Source organism: Erinaceus europaeus, chromosome 3, assembly GCF_950295315.1.
Source record: "Erinaceus europaeus chromosome 3, mEriEur2.1, whole genome shotgun sequence".
Classification (NCBI taxonomy): Eukaryota; Metazoa; Chordata; class Mammalia; order Eulipotyphla; family Erinaceidae; genus Erinaceus; species Erinaceus europaeus.
Genome location: NC_080164.1, coordinates 21,763,154 through 21,784,707, shown reverse-complemented (window position 1 = coordinate 21,784,707; position 21,554 = coordinate 21,763,154). Strand labels below are relative to the sequence as shown.

The window sequence follows — 21,554 nt, the reverse complement described above, 5'->3', positions numbered from 1 at the left end:
AACCCATTGCTTGGTTCTAGAATGTATCGTGAACTATAAGATGCAATGTTGATTTAGTAATGGTTCTTGGGGTAAATAACTACTACCTTGAGTAATTGTACATGTTCGTGTATATGAAAAGTTAAGGTGTGTATTACTAAGAAAATATGGTATGTTGTAGGAAGATGACAAGATGATTGATATCAGCATGTCAATAAAATGTGAAGAACTGTGATTTTACAAAAAGGGACAGCAAAAAGTCTGCACTGCTCATTTTTTTTTTTTATTCAGATAAACAGAAAACTTAAATCCCGATTCATGTAGCCAAAGCAGTCCATCTCCAGGTGTGGGGTAGCTGAGTGTGAGAACGTGGCCCTGAAATTAAAACATGAGATATATGTTGTATTCCCATGACCAGTGTTCACTAATAACTTTACAGATGCATTTTTGGGAATCTTTAAAAATTAAGGAAATGTGAAAGTAATGAGTTCTTTTTTTTTGGGGGGGGGAGGAGGCATTGCTGAAAGATAGGGTTAGAGGTGCCTGTATTTTTGTATAAAACATAACCAGCTGTATAACACTCCAAAAGTTGTTATGAGTGTATTTAATTCTTGATTTTTCATGACCACAGCAGGAAGCACAACTTGTTTCCTGACCTGTTTGTTTTCTGTCTTCTTTTCAGTCTTCTATTTTTATTCTTTCTGTTCTTTGAAGAGCAGCTCAACATTGAGTGTTTTGTGTTTGTTCCTGTGGAGATTGTATGCCAGGGGAGGACTACTTTTTGTTCTCTTGTGCATCCTAGTCACACTACATAAGGCATTTGTACTGATCCTTTTCAAAGTAGAAAGTCCTGCAAAAATAAGATAATTTTTTTATCAGTTTATAAAAATAGCACAAATCTCAGGTGTCTTTGACCTACACTTCCTCTCTGTACCTCCCCTCTCCCCATAACAAAAGCTAAACTCTTATTGATTACATTGAGATTGTTTTCTTAAACCAGATTTCCCTGAATCATACTGTTTCCCCCCCCACTATAGACTGATAGCACATGTTTAACGATGCTTCTAACTTTTAAGCCATTTTGTTTCCTTAGTCTTTTATATTGCTCATGTCTATAAGGTTCTACAGTTCGAAATAGTTTTTGACATCATGAAACACTGGTGATAAATCATTTCTTTATTACCTTCCCCAATATGCCTTTTATTTTTTATGTACAAGGGCATTTGGGAATAAATCTCTCAGAGGCTTAAGCTGTGCTTTGCCTTCCATGAGAACTGAAATTATTGGGTAAGCTCTTGCTTTCTTTTTAGATTCTAATTTTTCCCTATTTTATTTTGTACATGATATTTGTTTCAAGGTCAAAGATTCCGTTACAGTTACTATGATGAATCCCAGGGGGAGATATATAGATCCATTGAACATCTAGATAAAATGGTAAGTCTTTCAGGTGTGGGGTTTTAATGCTCTAAGGGTTTTTTTTCTTTAATTTCAGATTAGTGAATCAAGTCTTAATTAATCTGTTCAAATATGCAATGGACTAATCATTTTTTCCCTTCCTTTAGATGTACAAAAGTTTGTTGATGATTATGTGAATATTGAATACAAGAATAATCTCTGTTCTGTTCTGTTAGCAATTTCTTTTATCTTAATTTTGATTAGGATTGCTTAGGAATAATTAGATACAGATTTTGGATAATTTTTTTGTGGGGGAATATCTTAGTATTAGGGGTAATAGTATACAAATGGTGTTAAATCGTGTTAAGCAGAAATAGCTATAGCAGATTCCTAGTTCATTTAATATTTCTATATATGTAATTTTTTTTTGCCCACTTGGATTTTTCTTAAATAAGATTTCAGCTTGTTTTAAACTATAAAGCTTTACAAATATGATTGTATTTATATTTCACCCAGGAATACAATAGAATTTTATCCAGTTGTCATTTTTCTTGATATGGTATTTAGTTATAGTACTAGCATTTCCTTTTAATTATTTTTTGAAAAATTTTAGATATAGGCAGAAAGAGAGAGAGAGACTGAGATACCACAGCACTGAAGCTTCCTTTAGTGCAGTAGGGGTTGGGCTCAAACCTGGGTCACAGACATGGCAATGCAACACACTATCCAAGTGAGCTAGTTTACTGACCCAGTACTAGTTTTAACATTTGAAAAGATACAGAAATCATTTGCTATCTACTCATAAATAGGATATTAAACATAGTAGTTCTATTACTACTTGCTCTGCCCTTTGATAGATGGCTTCAGTTCTGTTTCTCAATTTGTCATCTTTAAGATGAGAGATTTGGAGTGGTTGTTCCCTGAGTTGTCTCTACACTGTCAACCTTTAAGTCTGTGGTATGTTAAAATCAACTTTACCACTGTGGAAAAAGCTTTATGAGTATGTCTCAGTGCAAGAACATGTAGTTTAAAGTAGGTAATGCATTTAGAAAGGAGTCTGGATCCAAAACAGGCTATAGTGTCTAGTAAATCTTGTTAAAGACTACATAGAATGAATACAAGTTTAATTTCTTAAGAGAGCCCCCTCATTTAATCCTTTTAGTTAAGTCTAACTCAATACTTTTGCGTTTCGAGTCTTGCTTAGATTTTACTTGCTTAAATTTTTTCTTTATAATTTATGATGTTTTAATGTAACTTAATGTTTTTCTGCTGTTTAGCCCTTTTTTTGAGGTTTAGTTCTCAGTAGTGTCAGAAAACTGTTCTATTACTATCTTTTATTTATGCCGCCCGGAATGACTTCTACAGATAGAAGGAAAGGCAGAGAAATGGATGTGGGGGCAGAGATGTCACAGCACTGGAGCTTCTGCTAATGTGGCGTCAGCTAGGCTGGAACTTGGTGCATGTGCACAGCAGGTCAGGTGCGCCGTCCATGTGAGATATCTTTTTATTTAATAGGTATATATTTTTATATTTATCTACTTACTCTCCTTTTTGTAGCCCTTGTTGTTTTATTGTTGTTGTTATTGATGTTATCGCTGTTGGATAGGACAGAGAGAAATTGAGAGAGGAGGGGAAGACAGAGAAGGGGAGAGAAAGATAGACACCTGCAGACCTGCTTCGCCACTTGTGAAGTGATTCCCCTGCAGGTTGGGGGGGGGGCTTGAACTGGGATCCTTTTACGCCTGTCCTTGCACTTTGCTCCACGTGCGCTTAACCCGCTGCGCTACTGCCTGACTCCCCCACGTGAAATATCTTGCCAGCTCATCATTTCTTTTTAAGAGCAGATTGTTCATTGGTATCTGTGTGTTGGTACTTGTAAAGTGTTGGTAGTATTAAGAGGAAAAGACATGGCCCCTCACTTAATGATACTAGTGTCATTTCCAAATAGACTTGGGAAGACACTGGCTGGAAAGCAACGTGAGCCGCAATTGAGGAGGTGCCATGGGCACACCGCTCTACTCACTGCTTCTCAGTAATGCCATATGTGCTCCGGACTTAGGGTTTTAAACTTACCTTTTGACTTTGCCCAACTCTCACCTCCCCAACCAGGTCTCCCAATGTATTCCATATCCCATCTGTTAGAATTTCCAGTCCACTTTACCCCCTCCATTCTTTAATCTAAACAAAACAAAACAAAACATTTTTTTACTTATTACTTTGCTCGTCAGAATACTTATTTTTTTCATAGCTGTATCCAGAGTGCTCAGAATAGTGATTAGAGGCTGGTGAGACCGTTCACCTGGGAGAGCTCGTGCTTTGCCACGTGTGTGACTCAGGTGTGAGCTGCCAGCCACTGGAGGAAGCTTCCCTGCGGTGGTCTCTCTCTCTCTCTCTCTCTCTCTCTCTGTTTCTCTGTCTCTGTCTGAAAATTTTGTCCTGGAGGGGAAAGGCTTGGCAGTGACTTCTAGGAGAGGGGAAAAAAAGTAGTGATTAGAAAATAAGTAGGTGCTTAGTAAATAGTTTTTCAAATGAATCATTTAATGAATATAATCTTCCTATGTAGATCACTGGATACAACAACTATGACAAAGGAATTTCTGTCCCTATATATTTAATAATACAGATGCACAGTTACTTTAGAAAACAGACAGATTAGATGCTTATAATGTAGTGTCATTGATATGTTAGTTACATATAGCTACTGTACATATATATATGCACACACATACATAATGCCATATGTACACATAGATTTAAGTAGCTATTTTTTGTGAGTCATATTAGTAAGTTGCTTTGCTGGGTGACTTGATTTTCCAAAACAGTGAGTATTTTTAGTTAAGTTGTAAACTAAAAATCTTTTCTTTGTATAATGATACCAGGGTGTAAATGGTTAAACATTTTAACCTCCACGGACACATAGAAGTCTTATGGGATGAGAATATTTGTTTTGGTGGGGGAACATCCTATTGATTTTACTTTATTTTTCTCCTTAGTACTTACTGTATTTTGTGTTGTTGGGCGATACCTTCCGTACTAGGGTATAAACTTTTGGAGATCAGGGTCTTTGTCCATTTCCTCTCAAGCTTGTCAGTGGATACTAAGTACATAGTTATTTGTTGAATGCATCAAAAGTTTAATAGGTTGAGCTGTGAGAAGAATTGACGTTTGATGATCTAGAACAGACAATTTAAAGAATATTGAATAGGAAAGTGATAATAGCAGATTATACTTGAATATATCATATAGCTTTAGTGTAGCAAGTGGTTTAAAGAGAAGTCTGAGGACAAAGAAGGAGAACAGTGAGAAATAGTGATTCAGACAATGAATTGGGTGATGGTGATGGAAGCAATGGGCAGTCTATACATTGAGGAGATGAATTGATGATAAAAGTTGGAGTTCTAAGTTGAATGTAGGGGCCAAGCAAGTATTAAGGCTTTCTTTCTTTCTTTTTTTTTTTTCCTTCTTTATGTTCTTTTAATTTTTTTTCCTTTATTGGGGATTAATGTTTTACATTCAATAGTAATACAGTAGTTTGTACATGCATAACATTCCCCAGTTTTTCATATAATGCCCACTAGGTCCTTTGTCATCCTTTTTGGATCTGTATTCTCCCCTCCTCCCCGCCACCCAAACCAGAGTATTTTACTTTGGTGCAATAAGACAATTCCAGTTCAAGTTATACTTTGTTTTCTTTTTTTTTTTTAAACTTATTTCTTTATTGGGCAATTAATGTTTTACATTCAACAGTAAATACAATAGTTTGTACATGCATAACATTCCCCAGTTTCCCATTTAACAATACAACCTGCACTATGTCATTTATCATCGTATTAAGGCTTTCTTTTACATGGCTGTATACTATTCATATAGGTCATAAGCACAGAAGATAGGACCAGCTCTTTAAGGAGACAGGAAGCTCATAAATCCTATTAGAGGTATATTTTCTTTTAATTTGCTTCCCCCCTTTGCCCTTGTTTTTTTTTTTTTTTTTTCCCCCTCCAGGGTTATTGCTGGGCTCGGTGCCTGCACCATGAATCCACCGCTCCTGGAGGCCATTTTTCCCCCTTTTTGTTGCCCTAGTTGTTGCAGCCTCGTTGTGGTTATTATTGCCATTGTTGACGTTGCTTTGTTGTTGGATAGGACAGAGAGAAATGGAGAGAGGAGGGGAAGACAGAGAGGGGGAGAGAAAGATAGACACTTGCAGACCTGCTTCACCGCCTGTGAGGTGACTCCCCTGCAGGTGGGGAGCCGGGGGCTCGAACTGGGATCCTTCCGCGGGTCCCTGCGCTTTGCGCCATGTGCGCTTAACCCACTGCGCCACCGCTCGACCCCCGCCCTTGTTGTTTTATTGTTGTAGTTATTATTGTTGCTGTTATTAATGTCGTCGTTGTTAGATAGGACAGAGAGAAATGGAGGGAGGAGGGGAAGACAGAGGCATAGAGAAAGATAGACACCTGCGGACCTGCTTTACTGCCTGTGAAGTGACTCTTCTGCAGGTGGGGAGCTGGGGCTCCAACCCTGGATCCTTACGCTGGCCCTTGCGCTTCATGTCACATGTGCTTAATCCGCTGCGCTACCACCCGACCCCCTTAGAGGTATATTTTCTATAGGTTTTTTATTTTAAAAGATTTTATTTATTTATGAGAAAGATAAGAGGAGAGAGAAAGAACCAGACATCACTCTGGCAATGTGCTGCCAGGGATCAAACTCATGCTTGAGAGTCCAAAGCTTTACCACTGCGCTATCTCCCAGACCACACTTCTATGGGTTTTAAGGCGTTCAAATGTCTTCAGGATATTTATATTTTCATTTCACTAGTATTGTAGAGTGCACTTCAGTCCTAGGCACTGATGGGGATAAGGCAGTAAGTAAGTAGACTTGTTCTTATAGAAATTGTATTCTAATGGAAAGAGGCAGAATTTTAAAAAAAGGTAGAGAGTTGTCTGAAAGTTGGTGCAGTGGCTAGAGCAGTGAGCCTACAAAGCATGAGGTCCCAGATTCAGTCCTTGGCATCATGTGCACCAGATTGAGGCTCTTTTTCTCTTTACGTATAATGAATAAATATCCCCACCGGGACATATATGTTAATTTCAAATTAACATGCAGAAAATAATAGAAGAATTTCGAGATTAATAGTAATTTGGGGCTGTGTTACATTGAATGATTTGAGAAAAGGGGAAAATTATTATGTGGAAAACAGAATTGTTATGCATGTACAAACTTCTGTATTTATTGTCGAATGTAAAACATTAATCCCCAATAAAGAAATAATAAAAAAAAGAAGCCCAACAAACTAAACAAACACAAACTCCCCAGAGGAACACCATTGTCGTTAGGGTTCGGGGCGCCAGCAGGCCGGGCTAGCTTCACAGTTGTAGACAGAGACTCACGGACACATGGCTGGGCAGGGAAGCTGTATTTCTTTATTCACGAACTGTCGGGCTGAGCTTCACTGACGGGAGACAGACGACCAGGGACTCATGGTTGAGCTATAGACAGTATCTCTTTATTCATGCAGGACGCAGCACAATCTAAGCCCAGCTAGATTAAACTAAAACTAAACTAACAATGCTGCCTTTATATATACTTGCCAAGTAGGGTGTAAACAGGATGTGATGTACAGAGAGTGGAGAGAAAAGTGACTGGTGAAAATCAGGGTGTGACAAGGAGAGGGGGCGGAGCAAAAAGACATCATGAACCAGTGGGGATTAAACCAATGCCATGCAGTGGTTATGTAAATAGAATACAGTGGTTATGTAAATAGAATGCAGTGTTAAGCAGGGGGGATTAAACCAAATGAAACAGAAGGGGTTTTTAGAAGCAGAATTAGAAGCATACCAACAACGAACGAGTCATAAACTAACCCAAACTAATCACCACACAGATCTGTCTACACAGATCTGTCTTGCATCTCCCTCCCCTCGCCCCCCCAAGAACTCTGGCACTACGTAGCATAGGGGGCGGGGAGAAAGTGAGGCATGAAACTAGCAAGGGCCAAACCAATTCTCCCAGAGGTGGGGGGAAGGAGACCAAACCAATATGAAACATACCACACACCATCATATTGTGCTTCAAATAAGAAAGATTTAAGATCTGAGGGAAGGGCATTCTAGAGAGAAGTAACTACCTGTGCAGACTTTTAAGATAGGATAGTGGTTAGCATGTTTGAAGAACAGAAAAAATAGTCCAGGGGGCTGGGTGGTGGGGCACCTGGCTGAGTGCACATATTACAATGTGCAAGGACTTGGGTTCGAGCCCTCTTTAGGGGGAAAGCTTTGCAAGTGGTGAAGCAGTGCTGTAGGTCTCTCTCTGTCTCCCCCTTCCTCTCAATTTCTGGCTGTCTCTATCCAATAAATAAATAAAAATAATTTAAAAAGAAAGAACGAGGGAGTCGGGAGATAGCACAGTGGGTTAAGCGCACGTGGTATAAAGTGCAAGGACCAGCTTAAGGATCCGGTTCAAGCCCCAACTCCCCATATGCAGGGGGGTCACTTTACAAGCGGTGAAGCTGGTCTGCAGGTGTCTGCCTTTCTCTCCCCCTCTCTGTCTTCCCCTCCTCTTTCCATTTCTCTGTCCTATCCAACAACAACGCCATCAATAACAACAACTACAACAATAAAACAATGAGGGCAAGAAAAGGGAATAAATAAATAAATATTAGAAAAAAAAGGGGGGGGGAGCCGGGCGGTAGCGCAGCGGGTTAAGTGCAGGTGGCGCTAAGCGCAAGGACTGGCATGAGGATCCCGGTTCGAGCCCCCAGCTCCCCACCTGCAGGGGAGTTGCTTCACAGGCGGTGAAGCAGATCTGCAGGTGTCTGTCTTTCTATCCTCCTCTCTGTCTTCCCCTCCTCTCTCCATTTCTCTCTGTCCTATCCAACAACGACATCAACTACAACAACAATAAAAAGACAACAAGGGCAACAAAAGGGAAGATAAATAAATTTAAAAAAAAAAGAGGGAGTTTGGCTGTAGCGCAGCGGGTTAAGCGCAGGTGGCGCAAAGCACAAGGACCGGCATGAGGATCCCGGTTCAAACCCCGGCTCCCCACCTGCAGGGGAGTCGCTTCACAGGCGGTGAAGCAGGTCTGCAGGTGTCTATCTTTCTCTCCTCCTCTCTGTCTTCCCCATCTCTCTCCATTTCTCTCTGTCCTATCTAACAACGACAACAACAATAATAACTACAACAATAAAAAAACAAGGGCAACAAAAGGGAATAAATAAATAAAATAAATATTAAAAAAAAAAAGAAAGAAAGACCAGTGTTTCAACAGTACGGTGGACAGTGCTAGGAGGTGGTACAAGTGCTGGTAAGGCGGGTAGGGATCAGATAAGGTAGGGCTTGCTTTATAACCCAGGACAAGAAATTTCCACCAATGCAACAGACCACGGAGTGATGCTATTACAGTATTTTCCAGGTCACTCTGGCAGTTGTGTAGATCATAGACCCTGTAGGAACTCCAGGATTAGTGATGGAACATGGAGTGACTTAGAGGAGAGATGATAGTAACAGGGACTGGGGGTGGTATTTGTTGAGGTAGGAAGAAGTTGTTTTGAGGTACCTTTTTGCTAGTGTTTTTGCATTTGCTTGTTGCTCAGAGAAGATATGGACTGGGGCTTAGCGTGGGAGTGTTCAACATGTTGATAGTAATTTAAAGTAGGGTAGAGATGAGGTTATTGACTCTAATAATAAGCAACCTGTCTTTAAAACTGAGTTTTCTTGTGTAACTTTTTCATAATGGCTTTACTCATCTCTATCCCTGGGGAGGTTATTGACTCTAATAATAAGCAACCTGTCTTTAAAACTGAATTTTCTTGTGTAACTTTTTCATAGTGGCTTTACTCATCTCTGTCCCTGGGGGGTCACTTACAGTTCGTGTGGTTAGAGTCCTGATAGCTTCTTATTCCTAAATTAGTTTTGTAGATGAACTTAACGCTGACCCACTATGGTCTGTTGAAGAAGAGCAAAACTTTCTACTCATCTTCTCTCACCTTGTTTTCTATTCAGCTCTTTCCATCATGTATAATCTTTAACTTGTATTAAAAAATTTAAATGTAAGAAATTATGGGAGTTATTTTTCCTAAAACACTGTGTTACCTGGTGCTCTGCAGTCACTGAAAATAACAGATCAGTTTGGAATACTGATCATATATATATATATATATACACACACACACACACACACACACACACACACTCTGTATGCATTTTGTTTGCATACCCATACTTAGCAATTCTTTTAGCCATTTTCTAACTGTTGATTGCTAGCTTATATATATATATAATTTTAAATTTAGTTATTCCTTTTTGTTGTCCTTGTTGTTTTATTGTTGTAGCTATTATTGTTATTGATGTCATTCTTGTTGTATAGGACAGAGAGAAATGGAGAGAGGAGGGGAAGACAGAGAGGAGGGAGAGAAAGATAGACACCTGCAGACCTGCTTCACCAATTGCGAAGCTACATCCTGCAGGTGGGGAGCCGGGGGCTCGAACCGGGATCCTTTTGCCGGTCCTCGAGCTTGGCGCCACATGCACTTAACCTGCTACCGCCCGACTCCCAACTGCTAGCTTATATTTAGAGGCTAGCTTTACTTGCCTTTCCTGATATATGATCAGTTAAATAGACTTTGGTTTATTTGAGATAGAGCAAAAGAGTAACATTTACATACTAGCTTTTTTTTTTTAAATACAACTTCTGATATTATCTGCTGCTTTTCCTACTATCTTCTGAGTCTTTGAACCTAGAAAACTTTGTACAAAAAGTTCAAGTTGACAAGTAAGTCTGCATCTGAATTACCTTACTTTAGAGACCTATTCAAAATTACAAGGGCACAACTTAAACTTAATATTTATATAGTCTGAAATATAATTTTGAATAAACATCGATCTTCTGCTTCATCTTAACAAGGTTGAATTTAATATTTAAGTAATACTCAAGTTGGGTTGATTTGAAGTTCATTTACTGAAGCTTTCTATAGGAATAGAAAAAAAGTTTAGATGGTTCAAAAGTGCTATATTAGTAACATTATTATTACAACATCATCACTAGCCTTTTTCACACTTTAAGTCAATTCTGTGACTTAGACAAAAAGAACACGAATAGATTGAATTAGTAAAATTAAGTAAAAATAGCCCTGCATGTATGTATGCTTCTATATGTAATTTGTCTATGTACATAGACACTATGTTAGGCAGACGTCATAGATTTTCTCAGTCGATCTACATAATTAAATGTTGATTATTTCTTGATACATTCCTTTTCTATTGACGTTTCATTTGAGAACCAGTATCTTCAGTTTTATTTGATAATTCGGGGAAAATATAATTGGATGGTTCTTTAAGTATTACAGATATGGTAGCAGTTCTCAGTTGTAGTCTTACATTTTGAAAGTTTAATAGAATGAAATTTATGAATATAAAATTTAAATTTAATTTGTCTAAATTTAGTGTGCTAATTAAGTGTTTGGACCCCTTTCATTATCACAAAAGCCTTACTAAACTATTAAATACTAGGAAATAAAAGCATTTTAGATTCTAAAAGCAGAAGAAAAAGTTGTTTTTATAAAAATGGTTATTCTTATAATGTTTAAATTGTAGGATGTGAATACTTTGGAAATTAACTATTGGAAAAACACACAAGTAGAATAAACAAACTGGATCCTCTAAATAGTATACTTGAGAAATGATAAGTAATTTAATCATTGGAAGATGTTGGATCTGAAAGTCTTATTAGCTAGACTATGTTTTTTTTTTTGTACTTAATACTTTGCAGTTTTAGTAATTGCAGTGACCAAAGCATATTTTAAGACACTGATTTTGTGAACTTCCTAGATTATGTATTTAACACATTGCTTATTCATACTTTACATATTATATATAATCGTGTATTTTTTTTCCACTAGTTTTGACAGAGATCATCATTTCACTATGGATATTAATAAATCATAATTTGGCAGAAAGAATCTGAAAATGTCATCAAAGTTTAACTGTTTTTTTTTCTCTTTGCCACCAAGGTTATTGCTGGGGCTCAATCCCTGAGCTAAGACTCCACCACTACTAGTGGGCTCTCTTACTCCCTTGCTCCGTTTTTGCCTGCCTCTCTCTCTCTCTCTCTCTCTTCCCCCCTTCTTCCTTCCTCCCTCCCTCCCTCCCTCCCTTCCTTCCTTCCTTCCTTCCTTCCTCCCTCTCCTTTTGTATTTGTTTTTCTTTTTTTTTTGCTGGAAATTGAGAAATACACACAGAAAAGGGTACAGAGAGAAGGACAGCCACCACTCCTCTTGTGGAGCTCCCTTTCTGCATGTGGGGACCAAGGGCTTAGATCCAGGTCCTTGTACATGGTAACATGTACGCTCTATTGGCTGAGCCACCACCTGGCAAACTCTTCAGTTGTTAATTTCTTTTCCTTCCAAATGAATTAGTGGTGATGCCATTTAAGTAGAATTTTAACTGCTTTTCTTCCTGCCTACTCTTTTTGAAAGTAAAATGTTCCTTTTTGTGTACTCATATTTCTTTCTCTTGAACTTAAGCTAACATTTTTTTTTAGTAGTGTTTAGTAATGTTATTACTTCACCTAAGAGATGACTAGTTATTAGTGAATTGTTCCTCAGCACCATTATTCTTCAGGGTGATTTTCCCCCTACCCCTGCATAGGCTTTATCTTGATGCCTTTTTGTTTTTATTTATTTATTTTGATGCCTTTTAAAGAAGCTAAAATACTTCCTAGTCTTACCATGCTTCCCAAAAGTCAAACTTTCCCCCCAACATGTGTTTCCTTAAAATGAGGCCGCAGTTACAGTGATTTGATAAAATGGTGATTACTTGTGTGTTTGAAATTAAAAGACATGACTTAGTCTTATTTCTTAAACTTTTTCCTCATTTAAACTTCCAAAAAGTTTTACTTCTGCTCTTTAGTGTTTGTTAGTTTAGAGGGATATTAGCTTGTGGGTGATAATATTCAAATAAAGTCAAATATTTTGTTATATTGACACAAGGTATCTCCTTTCTTTCTTTCTTTCTTCCCTTCTTCTTTTCTCTTTCTCTCTTTCTTCTTTTGGTTTTTGTTGGGACTTCACCTCTCTAGGCTGCCTTTTTCAGATAGACAAGGGGGAAGGTACCACAGCACTGAAGCTTTACCCCAGTGTGAAGGGAACAGGGCTTGAACCTGGGTCGCGTGCAGGGCAAAGCAGGCATGCTCCCAGGTGAGCTCTCTTTCTTACTTGTCAATTAAAACTGCCACTTGGGATTTGACGACATCAGCGTTCACCCGTATACGGTCTGCACAGTGTTAGCTTCCTTGTGACCTTGGCCTCCTCAGGGTCAGGAGTTACCTTTCAGCCTCAGGATATATTTGCTGTAGTTGCTAAAGTCCTCAGAAACTTGAATTTCTCCTGTCTGTAATACCGTATTTTACATCTTAGAGCTGAAGGGGTAGTGACCCACTTTCTGTGTCATGCTAGATTAAGTTCATTCAGTTTCTCAGTATACTCACCCTAAGTGAACTTCAGTTGCCTGAACTTATTAGATCATAGCTTGTACCATTTTTGAAGCAATGGAAACGTTAATTTAGGGATATTTGAAAAACACCTTTACCTTGGGTTTTTGACAGTAGCATCCCACAGGTGATTTTATTATCTTCCAAGTTTGGTGATAGTAATTTCAAAATTGTTAGGATCAAAGCATAAATATAGACAAACGTATCCTTGATGGTAATGGTACTTCTTAATTGATATGTCATTTTGTAGTTTTATTGTCATTGTTGTTTATATGCTTCATGAGTTTTCCACTGATGAGAAAAGCTCTGCATTCTTTCTCTCCCTTCCTTCCTTCCTTTCTTCCTTCCTTCCTTCCTAAGAAGACATACCTCTTAACCATCATACTTGTGAGAGAGTTGAATATATTGGAATTGATTGTTGCTCTTAGAGTGTATGTGATATATTTTAGAGAATTAAAATAAAAAGAGAAAATATTAAATTTTTATTATTTTTTATTTATTTTTTTTATTTTTATTTTTATTTTTATTTTTTTTGTTTTTTTTTTGTTTTTATTTTATTTTATTTATTTATTTATTTATTTATATTTTATTTATATATATTTATATATATTTTATTTATACATCTCTTTCCCTAGTAAGGTGTGTCTCTGGGGAAGCTGAGCTCCAGGACACATTGGTGGGGTAACTTTATATCTTTCTATATGAAATTGTTTTGCCAACATTTTTAATTCTTTGTCCTACAAATGAGCTCATTAGTTTTCTTCTCTTTGGAATATTCATGCTAATAGATGTATGTGAAGTTTGTTCAAAATGTGCTTTGATATTTTAGTATTAAGATGTATACTGGAGGAGCAAGGTGGTGGTGCACTTGGTACAGCATATATAACCTTGTACAGAGGGTCCTGAGTTCAGGTCCCTGCTCCCTACCTGCCCAGGGGTGAGGGGTGGGTCGGGTAGGGTGGAGGGTGAGCTTCAGAAATGGTGAAGCAGTGTTGCAGATACCTCTCTGTCTCTCTCTCTCTCTAGCCCACTGTTTTCCCAGTTTCTTTCTGTCCTATCAAATATAAGAAAAAGTAAAGTAAAATATAATAAAATAAATGTACACTAGAAGGGGCTGGGTGGTGGCACAATTGGTTGAGTGCACGTTAGTATGTGCAAGGATCCTAGTTCAAGCCCCTGGTCCCCAGCTGCAGGGGGAAAGCTTCACAAGTGGTATCTGTCTGTTGCCCTCTCTCTCCCTCTTCCTCTCAATTTGTGACGGACTCTATCAAATAAATAAATAAAAAAACAAACTAAACAAAACAAACAAACAAATAAATAGATTGTTGACCAGAAATCTTGTAATTTTCATAGGAAAACTATAAGCATTAAAAACTAGTTGTTGAGGGAGTCGGGTGGTAGCGCAGCGGGTTAAGAGCATGTGGCACAAAGTTCAAGGACCAGCGTAAGGATCCCGGTTCCAGCCCACGGCTCCCCACCTGCAGGAAGCCTGTGAAGCAGGTCTGCAGGTGTCTTATCTTTCTCTCCCCCCTCTGTCTTCCCCTCCTCTCTCCATTTCTCTCTGTCCTATCCAACAATGACAACATCAACAACAACTACAACAATAAAACAAGGGCAACAGAAGGGAATAAATGAATAAATATTAAGAAAACTAGTTGTTGATAACTCTTGAGAGTGATTAATTGAAGTTTAACTAGTTGAAAGTTCTTTATACATGCAAACGCCTACTTTTCAGTGATATCTGTACGATAACATGGTGACGTGTGTATGTGTGTGTATGTATATGACTTGAACATGCTGGAAAAATCCTCTTTTGATTCTGTCACAGTAATATTTATATGTCACCTATCTTATAATTTTTCAGATAGTGTTCATCTCATCTAGGTGATTTTACATTATGCTTGTTTTAATACATGTTGAAATTATGATAAACCTAATCACAAAACACACAAAATGTATTAGTTAATTTCCAGGTTAAGTTAGCATTCGGATTTCTGTAGGAGACTATTAGTCCACCTTAGTGAATACAAACACAAAGTTTTACCTGAGTAGGAAAACAAGGTAAGATTATTGGTGAATGAATGAGGAGGAATTACTTATTTATTTCACTCAATTCAGATGAGTTAAAGTTGTTCTGTGTTAACATGTTATGATTACATTATTTGAATGCATTTGGAGTGTCAGTATCCAGATCATAGTGATTGCTCTAGTAGTAGCCTAAAATTTGTGATTCTGAATTAAAATCTTGAAAATAAGACATTTTAGTTTGTGTAAGGAGATTAAAAAGCACCAGAATAGATTCATGTTCAAACTTTTATCAGTCTTTTACGAGCCTTAAGTAATTAAAACTATGTAACTGTTTCCCTAGTTTGTGGTATCTTCTTCTCATCATTCGCCCAAGGTAAATATAGATATTCGAAAATGCTTTTCACACGTGATAATTAACTAGCTTTTTTAAACTTAATTTTTTTTCCTTTTTTTTTTTTTTACCAGAGCACTGCTCAGCTCTGGCTTATGGTAGTGCAGGGGATTGAACCTGGGACTTTAGAGCCTCAGGCATGAGAGTCTCTTTGCATAACCTTTATGCTATCTACCCCTGCCCTAAACTTATTTTTTAATGAGAGATACAGAGGGATAGAGGGAAGGAGAGAGAGAGACAGAGAGAGAGAGAGAGAGAGACAGAGAGATAGAGAGAGAGAGACCCTGAGACCAGAGCACTGCTTAGCTCTGGTTTATGGTGGTGCCAAGGGTTGAACCTGGCACCTCAGAGCCTCAGGCATGATTCCTTTGCATAGCCATTATGCTGTCTCCCTAGCTGGGTGTTGGTGCACCTGGTTGAGTGCACATGTTACAGTGCTCAAGGACCTAGGTTCGAGCCTCTGGTCCCCACCTGCAGGGGGGAAGGCTTTGCAAGTGGTGAAGCAGGGCTGCAGGTGTCTCTCTGTCTCTCTCCCTCTCTATCTCCCCCGCCCCTCTCAATTTCTGGCTGTCTCTATCCAGTAATTACAGATAATAAAAAAGAAAATAATTAAAAAACGTATTAGAAGAGGAATAAAAATAGTTAAATTATAAGCAGCTCTCAATTTTATGTTTAGCTGACAGGATACATAGGATGGAGGTAAGAAATAGCCATATGCCAAAATTAATTTTTTCTATTTGCTGCTGATTTTTAAAAATATATTTAAAAAAAAACCAGGAAGTTGTAAAGTGGTTGAAGTTTATGAATTACTAGTGACTATGGTGTAGAAACATTAGGAGGTCAGAGTCAGCTAACCTGGGGATAAGAATTATTTTGACAATAAAATATATGTATTATTTAGAGTTGACTGTAATGAGGTTACCTTTGAGAAATTAGTTTTATATTCACAAGCTTTACCATATGTCTTCTTAATTGAAAAATTATAGTACTTAGCTATAAATAAGTCTAAAAATGTAATTAGGAAATAACCATGTCCTCTTATTTTTCTTTCATATTCTCTCTTTTTAAGGGTATGAGTATTATAGAACAACTAGACCCTGTATCTTTTAGCAATTACTTGAAGAAGTATCATAATACTATATGTGGAAGACATCCCATTGGGGTATTATTAAATGTGAGTATTCTTAAGAAACCTTAATTTAAAAAAAAATTGACTTGATGTTTCAAAATGTCTTTGTTATTTTTTCCCCTCTTGATTGCCAGTTAATTCTAATACTTTTTTTTTTTTTAAACATCAGAGCACTGGTTCAGCTCTGATTTATGGTGGTGAGGGGAATTGTACCTGGGACTTCAAAGCCTCAGGCATGAGAGTCTTTGTATAATCATTATGTTATCTCCCCTGCCCATATGTATTTTCTACAAATATAAGCCAAAGTGATATTTCAAGTAAAATATTAATTTATTAACTTTGTTATATTTAGTGTTCTATACTTTATATAATGTCAATTAAGAGATTTTGCTTTTTGAACATTACATGTTAATAATTTAATCAAGCTCCCCAGAGGGGGAAAATGTTAGGAGAAGATGACCAGAGGGCTCTGATCTCCAGTTCCATCGAGACCCAGAGAAAGAATCAGAAAAAGGGAAGGATATTCAGAAGTAGTAACAGATGTAGGTGTGCCTTAGAAAGGAAGAGAAGGTAGGACTATAGGAAAAAAAAATACAGATAGTTATAAAAATAGTAGTCAACTCTTATCTGTGACCTTGGGAAAACAATTGCAGTTTCCAATGGAGGGAATGAGGACACAGAACTCATAATTTTGTAAATCAATATTTTGTTAATCAATATTAAATCTCTAATAAAAAATTCTTAGGTTAAAAATTTAAGCAAGCCAGGTGACATGTGTCTTTTTCTCTTACAATATAAAACAGTATTTCATTTGAAGTACAGCAACATGCAGAAGTTTTGGCTAAATGGATTTTTGACAGAGATATACCATTAGTTTTCCCCCAATAGATAAAACAATATGGGTTTCCTGAATGGAAATGTGAGACTCTTGAAGATAGAAGAAAAATGAATACAATACACAGGAATGGGAGGAGTAGAAATGGGTTTGTTTGGAGAAACAAGGAAGTTATGAAGGTAATGTAGTCCAGAATAGTTGAAGTAAGAGCTTGAAGTTCACATGTTGCCTTAATGTTAATTGAAGTGGAGTGTTATTGGTCTTATATATTAGGAAGATTAGACAGTATTGAGTGTGTAGAAGAAAAGCCCATTAAAGGTTTAAGCATAATTTGGAGATGCAAACTAGAATAAGCTGTACTAACTTCCTAAGGCCTGAGTTGGACCAAATAAAAGCTTTAATAAAGCAAAGGATAAATCAATTCAAATGGAAGCAAATCTTCTAGTATATCTTTTGTTTATATGCATTTAATGTACACATATAATTTTATTCATATATATTTCAAAGTTAAAGACCACCAACATTTCTAGGTAGGAATGATTAAGATAATATTTACAGTTTATAAAGATATTGTAAGGCTTTATTTTTAAATATTTATTAATGAGAAAGAGAAGAAAGAGAAGACAAGAACCAGAGCGTCACCCTGGCATACATTCCTTACTGGGGATGGAACCAAATGAAATCAAAACAAATTATTTGAGAGAATAAAATAAGGAATTCTTTATTATTATTATTATTTATTATTGGATAGAGACAGAGAAATTGAGAGGCTAGGGGGAGATAGAGAGGGAGAGAGACAGAGAGACACCTGTAGCCCTGCTTTACCATCTGTGAAGCTTTCCCCCTGCAGGTGGGGACCAGGGGCTTGAACCTGGGTTTTTGTGTACTGTAATGTGTGCACTTAACCAGGTGCGCCACTGCCTGGCCCCAGGAATTCCTTTTCTTATTTAATACAAAGCAGTGAGAAATTTAAGAAAGAGAGAGAAAGAAAAAGAAAGAAAGAAAGAGCAAAAAAGCAATGTGAAAGTTGAACCAACAACACTCTCAAAGGGTACTTTTTTTTTTAAATTTTTATTTATAAAATGGAAATACTGACAAGACTATAAGAGGGGTAGATTTCCACACAGTGCCCACCCCCGCCCCCAGAGCTCTGTACCCAGTCTCCTCCCTTGATAGCTTCCTAATTCTTTATCCCTCTGGGAGTATAGACCCAGGATCATTATGGGGTACTGAAGGTGGAAAGTCTGGCTTCTGTAATTGCTTCCCCGCTGAACATGGGTGTTGGCAGGTTGATCCACACTCCCACCCTGTCTCTCTCTTTCCCTAGTGGGGCAGGGATCTGGGGAGTGGGGCTCCAGAACACGTTACTGAGGTCATCTGCACAGGGAAGTCAGGTTGTCATCATGGTATCATCTGGAACCTGGTGGCTGAAAAAGAGTTAAGATATAAAGCAGAACAAATTGTTGACTAATCATGAACCTAAAGGCAAGAATACTGAAGATGAAGATTTGAGGTCTCCATTTTGGAGAAAGCTAGTAGTTCTAGTTTAGGTATATTCCAAGTGGCCCATGACGTTACTAGTTTTTGCCTGAGCCTGACAGCTAATATGCAAGTCGACCCAGGTTATTGTCTGGGGGAGATGGTGTCATGGTTGGAAAAAGGACTAGAAAACTGGATCAGGGAAGAGAGTAGCTCCTAAATATGGGGAAAGTATATAAATATTGTTGACTGTAGACCCCATCGATTAGATCTGGGGCCCATATTTAGCACAGGAGCCTATGTAACCTCTGCATCCCTGTAGGTCTGAACTCGAATTCTGTGGTCATGGCTAGGAACATTCTAGGCTGCACTTATTTCAGGACCCATCTTCCTCAGGTAGTTGGTAGAGTATGTTGTCCAACCTCCCTTCAGAGAATGGACCATTGTTGATCCACATTGAGGGCAATGTCCTATAGGGGCCAACAAAGGGGTTCATCATGTTGGAGATGACCAGTGACAGTGACGAGAGGGATCTGTTAGAGTTCTAGGCCCATCATGTCTGTGTGGGAATCCCAGGACTTCCTGACTAGGGCCCCAGGTGATGGGGTGGCCTGGTAGTGACTAAAGAGTCGCCATGAAAGTATGCCAGTCTCTTGTCCTTATTCAGCTTTTAACGTCCAGGGTACTCCATTTTTAACAGGATATCTCCATAACCACCTTTTTCTCTTTTCCAGGCTATCACAGAGCTCCAGAAGAATGGAATGAATATGAGCTTTTCCTTTTTGAATTATGCCCAGTCAAGCCAGTGTAGAAACTGGCAAGACAGTTCAGTGAGTTACGCAGCGGGAGCACTCACAGTCCACTGAAGCTCTGAATCCTCAGGGATGCCACCTGCACATATACTCATGCTCTGTCCGTGGTCCCAGCCCAGCCCCAACCAAGATACTGGTCCTGGTGTGTGTGGGATTCTGAAACCTCAAACTCAGAACTTCTTTTCTCTTCTTTTCTAGTAGGTGTAGTCCTTCCTTAATTTTGACTCATTTAAATAATGCTTTATAGTTTAGGACAGTGGAAGGAAGGCTGGCATCAAAATGTTTTGATCAAAAAAGATGACTATGTAACGGCCCACTTGTGGCAGACAGTTCTTTGACAGTAACTTGTAAAGCATTTACCATATTCTAAATTTGCACTCTTTGCAAACTTGTGCACATATATTCTGCTTTCAGATAGTTTTGCAAATTGTACACAAACAAAAAGGGTGGAAGCTTTTTAATAAACAAATTGCATTTATAAATGATCTGTATTAGAATATAATAAAATCTCCAGTTACAGTCAATCACTACCCATGTTGTACAACAGATACCTTCTATTTTAGTTGCTAATAAAGGGCTACACAACTCAAAATAGTCTGATTTAAACTTATTGCTCTGTGGTACATATGGAGATTGTTTTTTGTTAATTCCATTTCAGATTTTTTTTTAATGTTGGAAGTGGTAAACTTTAGCTCTTACGTAAAAATGCAAGGATGTATTTTATTTTATATATTCATGTGATTTTTTTTTAATCACAGAAATTAGTCATTTTAAAGTTAGCTTTAAAAATGACATATAGTTTGCCTTTTTGTGTGTGACATTGGTTTGTGTCATTACTATATTGTGATAGAATTTAAGTTCAAGATTGGTAAAAGAACACAGATGTAGCTCTTCAAAGATGATGTCTGGTAGCCAGTTGTCTGCAAACAAGGAAATATTGAAGAGTGTTCCAAGTGTTTTTAAAATTATTGCAGACCATATACTGCTGCTATTGCTTTTTTTAATGCTTTAAGCAATTTGACTATTTTACTTCAATTTTTAACAGGAAATCATGAACACAAAAAAAAAAAAAAGCACACATAGGATTTTCTTACAGTTCTTTTTTAATCATGGTTTTTTGGTGCGGCTCTTCCAACTAAAATAATGGTATGGTGTTGTATTTCTTCAGCATAGATGAATTCTAGCCAGTTCACACAAAAAAAAAGTAATTTAATTAGTAGATATCAACCACCATGCATGTACTAGATGCACCTGTCTTAATCTAACACTGGGTATCTACGTTACATTGGAGAGTGTTTATTTCTTCAATGTTATGCCAGAATAGCACAATTTTCAGATGCCTTGCACCAATTTTATTTGAGACATGCATTTCTTATTTATTAAAGATCAACTTTATATAATCAAGATAAAATACTATTATATTTTGGATTCAAAATTACCCACCTATACATGTGTAGAAATTATATTCTTACATGTTCTTGATTTATTTTTCATCATTTAGGTAATGCTTTTGAGTACTATATATGTTTATTCCTTATTATATAGATTGTAAAATTTCAGAGTTGACTACAGGATGGATTTTTAATGCTTTCTGAGTATAATTAATAACTTAAGGAAAATTTAGAAAATACTGAGAGATATAAAGAAGAGAAAAATTATCTATAATTCTACTGTCCACAGATAACACTATTGCTATTTTTTTGTATTTTCTTTCAGTCTGTCTATGGTATCTTTATGTATGAGTGTGTATATGTTTGTGTGAGTGCAGAATTAACAAAATTGAGACTATCCTGGCCATATAGTTGTATATTCTACTTTTTATAACTTAGCATCATAAGTACTTCCCTGTGTCTTTGAAAATGTGACTTTAAAAAAGGCTGCTTAGTATTCTGTTGTATGAATATTCCATAATTTAACTAGTTTTCTCTTTGAATGTTTTATTATTTCTAGTAGCTCATAATTATAAACAGTGGGATGGACTTCGTATGCAAAATGAACTCTACATTAGACTTATACTTT

At 37.3% G+C, this 21,554-nt stretch overlaps 1 protein-coding gene across 4 annotated transcripts in view; it reads left to right on the top strand.

Moving 5' to 3' along the window:
• MEMO1 (mediator of cell motility 1) overlaps positions 1-20,127 on the top strand; it is a 120,317-nt gene extending 100,190 nt beyond the window's left edge. For 3 of the 4 annotated variants that reach the window (XM_060186830.1, XM_007523895.3, XM_060186832.1), the window contains 3 exons: positions 1,337-1,413; positions 16,350-16,454; positions 19,458-20,127. In XM_060186830.1, the coding sequence (XP_060042813.1) occupies positions 1,337-1,413; positions 16,350-16,454; positions 19,458-19,589 (314 nt within the window). In that variant the 3' untranslated portion in view covers positions 19,590-20,127. Of the gene's footprint in view, positions 1-1,336; positions 1,414-15,229; positions 15,263-16,349; positions 16,455-19,457 lie in introns of all 4 variants that reach the window. The other variant, XM_060186831.1, reaches the window with a different exon arrangement.
• The last annotated feature ends 1,427 nt before the right edge of the window (positions 20,128-21,554 follow it).